At 56.6% G+C, this 12353-nt stretch overlaps 1 protein-coding gene across 1 annotated transcript; it reads right to left on the bottom strand.

Moving 5' to 3' along the window:
• Positions 1-3466: 3466 nt before the first annotated feature.
• LOC103198936 (cytochrome c oxidase assembly protein COX19) lies at positions 3467-9317 on the bottom strand. The gene is made up of 3 exons (XM_007943145.2): positions 9236-9317; positions 7751-7866; positions 3467-3547 (listed from the first exon to the last, which is right to left on the bottom strand). Exons 1-3 carry the CDS (start codon positions 9315-9317, stop codon positions 3467-3469), a joined length of 279 nt encoding a protein of 92 aa, XP_007941336.2.
• Between the last annotated feature and the right edge of the window lie 3036 nt (positions 9318-12353).

The raw sequence follows: 12353 nt of genomic DNA, 5'->3' as shown, positions 1-12353 counted from the left end.
CCCTTCAGTTGTGACCTGCAGCACCCAGCTGCTACCACCTGGTGGCTTCCTGCCTCCATCAAGCTCCTGCACTGATCAACTGTCAGTTAGATCTTGCCCCTCCCCTCCGACGGAGGCCCTGCCCCGCCTCCCCTGTGACAAAGGCCCTGCCCCCTCCCCTCTGACGGAGACCCTGCCCCCTGCTGACAGATGTGTTGAGTTCCTTCCTTACAGCAGCACCCATGTCAATGTGGATTTCATCACTCTATGGGCCCCCCTCCATCAGACCGCCCCAGATCTGGCCCTGGGGCCACCTCCTCTCGGCTCCTGTTCTCTGGCTATGCCCTCATCTTTCAGTACTTCCTCACTTACTGACTGGAGACACTCCAGGCTTGTCTTGTACTTCCCCTGCCCCGCCCAGAAGCAGCCCTGGCTCCTTTTAATGGGGGGCGGACATGGACCCCAAATTCTGGGCTCTGGGTGCGCTCCCAGGAGCGTCACTGCTTCTAGGCCCTCTCGGTGCACAGAGCCTCGGCAGATCTGTATTTACACGCGTGTGCACACACAGCTTCCTTCATCCATTTCTACACCCAGCCATCTGGGTACGTTAAACTCCAGACGTTCCATCTAGCCCACAGGACTCACCCCGTCACCCCCCACACACACCTTCACGGTTCTCTGACGGGGAGGGGTCTGGCCCTCATCATCACAGTGTGTCCCACTGTGGTGAGAACAGTGTCATGACGGCTAGTCCGTGAGAGCCAAGTTCTTCTGGCGTAAACCTGCCCTTCCCTCCTTCAGTCCGAGCTCCCTCCTCCACGCTTGGCTGGATGTCCCAGAGCGAGGTCCATTCCGGCTCCCCTCCCCTCCCCCGGGCTCATCTACTGCTGAGCGTGGCCGGGTCAGAGCGGCACCAGGGGAGCACTCCGAAGAGTGCCCTCGTCTCCCACTGCACCTGCCTGCCTACCCCATGGGTATATGTCCCCTCAGCTTCCTCTTTTCCTTCCTGGAGACGTCGAGGGTTCGGTTCCAGGCCACCGCACTGCACTGAGCGTCACAATCACACACGTGTTGGTTCCCAGCGCATGGTCTACGAGGCACGCAACAGCCTGACGAGCTACTGCGAGAACGTCCAGAACAGGCCCCAGACACACGAAGTGAGTAAGCGTTGCTGCAGCGTCACTACAGGCCTCCCGTTGGCAAAAAACGCCATCTGCGAGGTGCCACAGGTGAGGTCTGCCCTGCAACCCGGTCAGAGGGGCATCAGTGCAGGAGATCCTGGAGAGACTGGGAGAACAACGTGGAACAAAACTCAAAATCACAAAAGACCAGGTCTGCTGCTCTGGTAGAGCCTGGTGAGACCCTGAGACTATGGCCCCTAGTTACCCTTCAGGCCTGAGATTGAACTCACTCCCGTGGCTTCCAGCCAAACAGTTAGACAGGCACGGGGTGAACACTCCTATCAGGTGGGTACACTCCTCAGAACAGAAGGGCAGTGTCTGCACAGGGAGACAGCTCAGGGGCTGGGAATGCACAGGGAAGAAGGACAAAGGGGTAACCACAGGGAGGGAGTGGGAAGAGAGATGCTACACTGTGGGGAATTGCAGTCCATGTCATGAAATAAAATGTGTACAAACTGCTGTGTGGAAAACCAATTTGCTCTGTAAACTTTCACCCAAATCCCAATAACAATTTTAAAAAGAGAAAGAAAAGGTACCTATCACTCTTTCAGACAGCTGTTGCTGGGGGCCGCAGACCCCTCGTCACACAGCAGTGCCCCACGGGATCTTCTTGGCTGTTATCTTTATGGAAGCAGATCACCATGTTTTTTCCTCCCACGGAGCCACTGTATGGGTTTGAACTGCTGACCTTTTGGTTCACAGCCCAGCGCTTAACCTCTGAGCCACCAGGCTCCTTGTAGACAGCCACGGTCGCCCTTGCACACTGTGGTTCTCACTGGTCCCTCGGGTCAGGGGCTTCCTTCCTTCTGGCTGTGTGGGGCTCTAGCAGGTGGTCCCGCCCCCCACCTGGGCATCTGGGTGGCTCTCCAGGCTGCTGCCATAGGCCGCGTGCGCTGGAAGTCTCAATATTTTGATGGCTTGCTTTGGTTTGGTGATAAAAGCCGATTTTTCATAAGCCAGGCAACAATGTGCTGCTAACAAGCAGACGGAAGGGGCTGTAGGGACCTGCTAGCAGCACCGAGGGCACGGTCAATGAACTTTCCGTCAGGGCTCCCACACACTGGCTGACCTGACCGAGACGTGGCTGCATGGGCCCGGAACAGAGGGCCGGACATAAGAGAAGGTGGCAGAGAGCAAGGAAGCCTCCACCACCCACAGGCCCGGGAAGGGCAGACGTGCCAGCATCAGGCCCGGGGTCCCCAGCAGCAGTGGGACTCAGAGTGGGGCCATCCACCACCTGCTGGGGGCGCTGCAGGATCCACTGCCAGGGTGGCCGCCCGGGCACACATGCCCTGGACTTCCTCTCCCCTGCCAGCCTCTGCCAGGATCCTCACGGGCCAGACATGGACACCAGCCAGCAGCCAAAGGGCCAGCGCCTTCCTGAGCCCAGCTGGGGTGGGGGCAGACCTGGACCAACAGTGCTTGCTATGATTCATGCAGCAGCGAACCTGACCACGTATCCAAATGCCAGGAACTCTGCCTTGGGGTCAGCCAGCAGGGACGTCTAAATTGCAGTGATTCTGGGGTTGGCTGGCCACAGAACCACTGCTCTCGTGTGTGCTAACGAAAACCACAGCCCACTGCTTCTTGTCCTCTGGAATGGAAGAGAGTGTAGTTGGTACACACCGGGAGGGCACTCCTATCCAATAAAGTCTAGAGACACTTTGACTCCAGGGCATGAGGATTCATCTTCCAGGTACGGCAGGCGGCCCACTTAACAGGAGGGTCTATGTGCACAAAAACAGTCTGACACAAACCAGGGGCGATCTTTTTATCAGAAAGATACAGGGCACCCAGGAAACCCCACCATCAGCCAGAGTCTTTCCTACTTCCTACTATTTGTAAGAGGAGGGATCAGTGGCAGGTACACTCCTGGGGACGAGGAAAGCAGTCTGCTAGGGGACGGCTGTCTTCTGACACCACCTGTCTACAGAACACACTGAAGTCGGGGCTTCTATTGCAGTAGCACTGCACGGACACTCAGAGCCCAGTGACCGAGGGTCCCCTACTGGCTGCCCCGCCACGCCGGCACTCTCAGCTGCTACCGTGAGCGCCCTCCGAACCCGGCCACGTGATCAGATTTACTGTCCAAACACAACACCATCTTGGGGGAGAGAATCTACAACAAAGAACAGTGAACCTCATTCTGGTAGGATCAGGCTACCAGCCCCAACTACAAAGCAAATCTGACACCGACCGACTTCTCACCCAGGCCGCGGGCCCCCGGAGCCCCACCTGCAGCCCTCAGTATGGTGTCGTGCGCGGCTCCGCCAGGCGTCCAGGTGCAGTCCACAGGTCTTCCTCCACTAGCTTTTGTCTCTTGCCTCTGACTTGCCCCCAATCAGGTCCCCAAACCCCAGCTTCTCCAGTGGTTCCTGTGCCATCAGCTGCCTGGAAAGAAGCAGAGCGGTCACGTGGGAGGTGAGAGACCGGTGGCCCCATTCAGACCTGTCTGGAGCCCCTCCAGCCCCACCTAGAGCCTAAGCCCTCCTTGGCCCCTTCCTAAGACCTGAGGGCCCACTCCCTTCTGGGGGTTTCAGAAGGGCAGCTGTCTGGACGGGTGGGCAGAGCATGACATACAGGCTGGGGTCCACATGGCCGGCACAGGGGAGCCCGGCCTGGGAAAGGAGGGGCAGGCTGAAATGACAGCTGCTGCTCCCCGCCACGCTGCCTGTGATGTGAGCACATGGGCGTCTGTGGCGGGAGGAAGAAACATCACCAGCCAGTACGACTGGTCCAAGACATGCCCGCCGCAAACCCAGCACCTGAGCAAGACCACCAGAACCAATGCCTGCAGCTGAGCCCGTCCTACAGCCTGAAAGAAGATCACCAAAAACACCTACAGCTCTGAGCTCGTCCTACAGCCAGAAGGAAGGAGCCCTGGGGGTGCAAGTTAAGCGCTCAGCTGCAAACCAAAAGGTCAGCAGTTCAAACCCGCACAACAGCTCCACAGGTATCTGCTCCCACGAAGATGAGGGCCTTTGTCATCCCGACAGGGCCTCTATTCTGTCCTGTAGGGTCACTATGCATCAGAACCAACTCAATGGCACCTGTGGTGGTTGAGTCTGTGTGTCAACTTGGCTGGGCCTGGTGAATGGCTGGGCAGATGGATGTAGTATTTCCCATGAGACGTAATCAACTCCATGGTGGAATCTACTGTGAGCAGCTGCCTTAGGGACGTGGTCTGCCTCCTGTATATAATCAGCAGCCTTGGGGAATGGTCTCTAGCTTGTGGCACGCTTGAACTCTGCATGTAGTTGAGTCGTTGTTCAGCAGCCTGCCACGATCTGCTGGCCTTGGGACTTTTAATGGACTTGAATTAATGGCCTGCCATGTGGTCTGGTAGTATCGGGACTGTGCCTTATTACTCGTCAACCTTGGGCTTGTCACTCTCAGTAGCCAGCAGCTGTCTGAGTAAAGAGATGCCTCCAGCTCCAGTGGGCTAGGAGCAGGAGGCGGAGCTGAAGCCCAAGGTTGAGGGGCTTTCACCCAGCCCCTAGAGTCTGGCACTTGGAACTTGGACTTAAAACCTCCAAACTGTAAGGGAATAAACCCATCGCATTTGTAGTATATTCTTGTCAGAGCAGCACTAGGTAACCAGAACAGCACCCAATAACAAGGCCAAAAGAATGATTTCAAGTCTCTTTTTAACCTAGGGGAACCTACTAAGAAGAGCAGAGCCCGCTTTGGGGCCAGCTTGCTAGAAAGATCTGAGCCGGTCAGACCACCTCACAGCCAGCCCTCTCCAATCCATATGCAAAGGCCTGGAGTGGCAGTGAAGGCGGAGGGGCCACCTGGCTGGACCACGACTCTGAGGGGCTCAGCTCCTGGGTGCAGTCATTCCCCTTGGGGAGAATGGACGTGATCACCTCCGTGGTGGCATCTGCTGTGGGCAGTTTATCAGCTACGGAGCGTGGGCTTCACGGTGTGGCCTGCTTCCAGTGTGTACAGAATGGCTTCTCCGTCTGGCTGAGTCTTCAATGCCAGTCCTGGACTTGAACTGGTGGCCTGCCCTGTAGGGTTCATGAGCCTCAGCAGCCAGCTGCCTGAGGTGGGAGAAGCCTCCGGCTCCAATGGGCTTGGAACAAGAGGCAGAGCTGAAGAACTCAGACTTCTAACTTCCTCAACCACAAAAGAATAAAGTCCTGCCTGTTAAAGCCAACCACTGCGGTATTTGTCAGAGCAGCACTACAGACCTAAGTCACAAGATTACTCTCTGTCACAGCCCCAGGCTCTTGGGGGCCTTCAACGTGATCCACAGCTGGCTGCTGACGCATTCCATGTTCTTCACGGCAGTGATCACTTGGGGCCTGAAGACCATGCACTGTGCCAGTACCTGCCAAGGACAATCCAGCAACCCACTGGCAAAGAAACCGAGATCAGCGTGAGTACGTGTCCGTGGCCACATGGCTGGTGAGCACTGGAGCTCCAGGCCAGTACCTCGATGGCTAAGTGGCTGGTGCTCTGACACCACCCACTAGACTGGGCTGAGTTTTCAGGTCCCACACCACACACACACACACGTCATTGTCTCTGGCAGCAATGTCCTTCCAGTGTTACCATTTCCTCTGTGAGAGCATGTGCCACGCCTGACACCACACCCACACTTTCAGGGCTGAGTGAATCCTTGATAAGGCAACTCTAAAAACGCTGTCACAGGCACAGAAAAAACATGCACTCTCACGGTAAAAGACACACGTAGAAAGAAGCAGGGAAAGAGAACGCTGGGGCCTTCAGCACAGAGGGAAAAGAGTTAGACAAGAAACAGCTAAGAAACGGTGTGCCGACATCTCGAGCCTCCTGAAGATGGTGGTGGGTGTGGGAGGGACCACCATCCTTTAAAAACAAAACTGACCAAATAAGACATACACACTCACGTGTGCACACATGTATACTCACGCATAGACTCACGTGCGTGCACCCACACAGATGCAGGCACGCTCATCCACACACACGCAGATGTGAGCCGAGCACTCACACATCTGTCACAGATGCGCACATCCTCACACTCACATGCAAGCACTCACATCTGTGCCTGTCAGACGTGCACTCACTCACAGATGTGCACACACACTCAGATGCGAGCACACACATTTACACATCAGATTGGACTCACAGATGTGAGCAGAAGGACCCACATACTCACAAAGACATGAGCATACTCACACATCTGTCACAGACTTGCACACATCCTCTCACACACTACCTACCCATTATGCAAGAACTGCAGGCCCAGCCAGCAGAGCCACTTGGACATGGCGGCCACGTGGACCAGCCAGATGCACCCTCCCTTCGGCCTGTCCCAGCAGGCCTCCGAAGGCTGGCGATCCACGCTGTATCCACAGAAGCTGTCTGAGCAAAGCCTGGCCTCAGGATGGGCCTCAGCCCACTCCCTGGGCGCATGGAAGAGGGCACAAAGTGGGGAGTGTGTGGGCACCGGCTGTGACGACCCTATTTGCTGGAGTTTCCCAGATGCCCTGTGAGGGACCTGTCACCTCTCAGGTCATCAAGGTAAGGAAACCAAGCACGAGAAACGGTGACCCACTCCAAGCCCAGCTCCACAGCAGGGAGGCAAGCTGCCCCGCAGAGGGCACCAAGAAGAAATCCATCTAGCTCAAGTCTCCATTGACACAGGTGGGTCCAAACAGCCTCTGCTGCCAGATGGGAAGGACTGAGGCCACTGTGGCTCCTTGTCAGAGTGAAGACTCTGAGGTGACCCTGGATGACCACTCATGTCACTGCTACGGCCCTTCACCCTCGAGGCCTCCACTGAGATCAGTGACCCTCGGACACACCCCGTTCTGTGACTGGAAAACGAGGCTGGGCTTAAACTGGGCAGGCATCTGTCAGAACTGATGAAATGTCCAAAGACAGAATTCCTTCGTGAGCTCAAATGGCAGAAACAAAAGCTCCTCCCACCCACACCCAAGAAACAGCTACATAATTACATGTTACACGGGTTTTTCGCTTTTACAGTGAGTAAACTCCCATGGACCACAGGTAGGGATGCTTTAGTTTTGCTGCAAAGTGAACTCTAGCAGATTCTGGTTGGGACAGGAACGACCATCCATCTTTCATCACTTCTCAAACAGCCATTGTCTGCCCTGTCACATTCCAAGCAGCGCCCAGTCTGAGGGAGGGACTGTACCCACACTCCTCACAGCTTCTGGCTCAGTCAGCACTTCTGTGGTGCACGACTCTGAAGCCACCGTGACAGGCCAGTAGCACCCAAAGTTGGAAAGAAAACACCCTGAAGAATGCAATCACGTATAATGCTGTCACTCGAGAAAAGGGGCCCCGACATCACTAAAGAACTTTCAGTGCAATAGGCCTGGCCTCACAAGCAAACCAGCTGCCAGCTCCCCACCCCTCAGCCTGGACAAGGTCTTCCAGAACGACCTCTTGGGGCGCGCGTGTGCGTGTGTGTGTGTGTGGGGGGGGGTCCTGGCCTGCCTGCCAGCTTGGGGGATGCTCTCCTGTCTGCCAGTGTGGGGGTTGTGTCCTATCTGCCAGTATGTGGGGGGTCCTGGCCTCCCGGACCGACCTCTGGCCGGGATGGGGTGCAGCTCTGTACCAACCGCCGGGAATACTCGCCTCTCCATTCTGCACTGCAGATACTCCTTGGACTCATTTCTGCACAGGGTATTTTCAAAATGATTGTCTCGGAGACACTTCATGAATTTCTCCTGGAAGCGTTTACACTCGCCTGGAACGAGACAGAAAACGTTGTTTTCCTCTTCGAGTGCAAGCCGGCTTCTCCAGCAGGGCAGCCTCCATGACAGCCCTGCCTCGCTTCCTTCAGAAACATGCCGCCAAAGACCCTGGAAAGAACAGGGGCAGTAAGACAGTGAGGGCAGGACCCAGGCAATAAGCAGGGGAAGCTCGGGTAAAGGTCTCCCAACTCTGATTGTTTATTATAAGATTCCATCACAGAGTATCGGGGGAAAGACAAGGACCCTCCCTGGGTACTTCCGGTTCGTTCCCATGGAGGCTCCGCCCAGTTATCCACCCAAACCGCCTTCCGGCCTGGAACACGCCATCGCAGCATTTTGCACCCAGAGCGCTCCGTCGCAGCTGCGTTTTGCACCCGCAGTGCTCCACCGCAACAGCATTTTGCAGCTTTGCAGGAAGGAATCATGAGGATTTAACCAATTGCAGAATTCCTCACCGGTGAGAGGGGGTTGATTTACACACCGCTTTCTCTAAAGAACGAAGCATGTCTCACTCCCCATCTCATCCCTCAAAGTTACGCGGCGTCAGCTCCGACTGGTGACCACGCCGTGCGTCAGAGCGGAAGTGCCCTGCCACGGCGTCTCCAGCGGCTGGTTTTCCAGAGGCGGAGCGCCAGGCCTTCCTTCCGAGGCTCCCCTGGGTGGATTCACCCCTCCCACCTCAGCTGGTGGCCCCGCTGAGGGACCCACTTAGGTTACACCCGAAAGCAACATCCTGCCATCCAGCTGCTCTTGACTCCCAGCGACCCAACTGGGTTTCCAAGGCTGCAAACCTTTAGGGACTAGCCAGGCTCTTGGTCTCCCCCACCCCGGGCGCAGCTGGTGGGTTTGAACCGCTGACCTTCTGGTCAGCAGCTGTCTCAGCCAGAAACCACCAGAGCTCCTCTGGGTTCCACCAGAACCGACCCAGTATCGTCAGTCTCGCCTCTTAGGTTAGAAACAAACCCAAACCTCCGCCCGCGGGCCAACTCCGCCTCCCGTCGCCGGGGGCCGGCGAAGCTGCGCTCCCAGCATTTCCAGCGCTGATGCCCCATCCAAGCCCCAGAGCGACAGACGTGTCTTCGGGGTACGATGCACCGAGGAAGCCCGGCCTTCGGGATCCCTAGGCGGGGGCGGCCGCGGTCCATGTCTAGCTATAGCGCCCGGGTGGCGGGGTCGGCGCCTAGCGGGGCTCCTGGTCTCCTAGGGGGTCGTGCGGGTCATGGAGACCGTGGGGTGCTCCCAGAACACGCGCGCGGAGGCCGAAGCCAGGACTTGATGCCCGGGCGGGGTCCCCAAGCCCTCGCTTCCTGTCTCCTCCGACAACCGGGGCGTGGGCCTCGGAGATCGGCCCTCGCTGCTCACCGAAGTGGTCTAGGGGGAAGCTGCCCTTGTCCGGGGGCCGCGGCTGGAAACTTTTGGCCCCGAAATTCATGGCCGTCGACATGATTGTGACCGTGAAGCTCCTGGCGCCGGCCTCAGAACGCGACGTATGCAGCACGCAGGGCGGCCGGCCGAGAGCCGAGTAGGCGTCGCGCGAGCACCGAGCGCATCGAGCGGCGGCCCCGCCCCGCCCGACCCTTCAAGCTCCGTTCCCGCCAGGTTGCGGCCCGTTTCTTCTGGTCTGACCCTCTGCTGCTGGGCAGGGGATCCGCCGCCATCCCCGCGGTAGGGAGGGCCAGACGAAGTCCAGTGACCTGCCCGAGGATAAACAGGTCGGCGCCTCCGTGGACGCGAGGGCGTCCCCTGGGGGCTGCCTGTTGAGAGTGAGGTCCCAAGGAAGAAAGAATCTGGGGGAAACAGTGTGGGAAGGAGAGAAGTTTAAATTCCTGAAAGGCTCAGGGAAGTGAGGCAGAAACAGCAGGAAGTTGTGAGAGAGCCTCGCAGAACCCGCAGAGCTCACGTGCTAACAGATGGAAACGGACCGAAGGGTTAGAACAGGGATGTTTCTCGAAAGCGGAACAGAAAGAGTCACGCGGGGAGAGGGAACAAGACGGTCCTTCTGTGTGTGTCGAAGTCGGCCTGGGGGCTCCGGGGCCCCAGGACCTCAGCAGTGGTGGCCGAGGGAGCTCCTGGCAGAGCGCGTGACCCGTCCCCGGCGTCTCGTCGGTGCCGGATCTCAGTTCATACTTCCCAGCGAGGAAGAGAGCACTGCTCCCGTTTCACCGATGAGGAGACAGGGTCAGGGTCGCCCACCGGACTCCAGCCAGGGGCTGACGGGGCCGCAGTGCTCAGACAGCCCCGGGGAAGTCCAGCTTCACAGCACAGACCAGAGGCTGAAGCTCCAGAAAAGCGGGGACATCTGAGAGCACCCCAGCTCGATGTGCAACCGACCTGGTCTGTCCCCACAAAGGGACATGGAGGGCTGCTGCCCCAGACTGGGGACTGCATGCGGCACAGAACAGCTGGTCCCTCCGCAGAGACCCTGGGAAACAGTCGCACAGGAGGGAGGCCAGAGCAGCCGCCCTGGAGTCGGGTCTGATGGCGCCCCACGTGGGTCGGGGTAGAACTGCGCCACGCGTTTTCGGCGGCGGGTCTTTGGAAGCTGATCACCAGGCCTGCCCGGGTGCCTCTGGGGCCTTGAACTTCCAACTTTTTGGTTAGCAGCTGAGCATGCTCACCGTGTTACACACCCAGGGACCGCCTGTAAAAGGGCGCAACCCCAGAATTCAGAGCTCTGAAGCGTGCCACTGTCAAGGTCTGGCTCCAATGCCCCCTCCAGGAAGCCATCCCAGATCTCACCTCTGCACACCTGCCCTTCCAGCACCAAATAAGGAAGATTGGGCAATCTACTTCCACAGTGATAGCGCCTCGGAGACCCAAGGAGGGGTCACTATGAGTGGGGTCTGACTCCACGGCAGTGAGTTTGCTTTTTATGGTCAAATCTGCCTCTTTGTGACCAGGGCCAGCACAGGGCTGGTACTGAATGTCTGTGGATGGTTCAGGCAGGGCGTGTACGGCAGGCCCAGGCTGCTGGGAAACCTGCCCGGGCCTTTCTCCGCTGGGGCTCTGGTCCCACTTGAAAGCACAGGAGCAAACCTGCCCCTTGCTCTGGTCTTGCAGACAACCGTCTGACACCACTGGGGCAGGGTATACTGGGTTATTCATTAACACGTTTCCAGGGCTGTGGACAATGGGGCTTTTATTGTCCAGCACTTTTCCACTTAACCAGACGATAACGCCACTTAGCAGTAAGTGGCACCCCTCCCCCAGAGCTTGCCTGCAGCTTTGCTGTCCAGCTCCCCGAGGGACAAGGAAGTGGCTGAGGCTGATGGGTGTGTGTGTGACAGCCAGCTTTTAGTTGTCAGGTCTGTACAAAGGAAGCTCTGGTGGCACAGTGGTTAAGCACTTGGCTGCTAACCAAAAGGTTGGCGGTTTGAACACATCAGTTGATCCACGAGAGAAAGATGAGGCAGTCTGCTTCCATAAAGATTTATTATTATTATTATTATTATTGTGATTTGGGTGAAAGCAAATTCGTTTTCCATACAGCAGTTCATACACATTTTGTTACATGACATTGACCGCAATTCCCCTGCTTCCATGAAGATTGGTAGCCTTGGAAACCCTGTGGAGCAGTTGTACTCTGCCCTGTAGGGTGGCTAGGAGTCAGGATCGACTCGATGGCAGTGGGTTTTGTTTCTGGTTTTAGGTCTGTACTCGGCAACTGAGGATCGATTTGTCTGACGTTCGCTGCTGGGACGGGGAAGAGGCTCCAGGCGGCTCCCAGATGCGCAGAGCAGGGGGAGCCTCCTACCTGCAGGCTCCCTGGGGCAGGAACGTGCCTGGCAGTGGTTTAGTGCTCAGCTAATATTTTCTGAATGAATGAGCCCAGGGAGGTAGGTGTTATTAACCTCACACTGGGAAACTGAGGCTCAAAGGCTCAAACCTCCTGCTTGACGCTGCACAGCCAGTATATAAATTATCTGTTGTGTAGTGAAGTACCCCAAACTTGTTATGTGCCATCCAGTCGACCCCGACTCATAGCGACCCCTCCTTGGGTTTCCGAGGCAGTATCACTACGGAAGTAGATTGCCCAACTTTCCTTCCGAGGAATGGCTGGTGGGTTTGAACCGCCAGCCTTAGGCACTATGCTACCAGAGCCCCCCACCCAAATTTAGTAACATAAAATAGCAATCAATTTCTGTAAAAGAATCATGATCAAAAGGTGGTGGTGGGGGGGAGATACACTACAGAATTCCAAATTCTCACGGAATCCAGAGTGTCTGGAGCCACAAGTCTGGGTGAACTCCTGAAACCATTGCCCTGAGATCATCTTTAATCCTTAACGAAAAATATCCCTGACGTCATCTTATAGCTTTACTAATAAAAATATGTCAGCCTTGAATACTGGGTCTTTTTTCTATTTTATTTTTCAGTGTTCCTTCTCCTCCCCTACCACCCCTGGTAACCAACAAAGAAAGTTTCTTTCCATATATTAACCTTTCCTTGATTTTTTACAATAATGAGCTAATACCATATT

This window comes from Orycteropus afer, unplaced genomic scaffold (assembly GCF_000298275.1).
Source record: "Orycteropus afer afer isolate SDZICR_OR568_19922 unplaced genomic scaffold, OryAfe1.0 scaffold00006, whole genome shotgun sequence".
Lineage (NCBI taxonomy): Eukaryota > Metazoa > Chordata > Mammalia > Tubulidentata > Orycteropodidae > Orycteropus > Orycteropus afer.
This window is presented reverse-complemented; position numbering and strand designations above follow the sequence as displayed.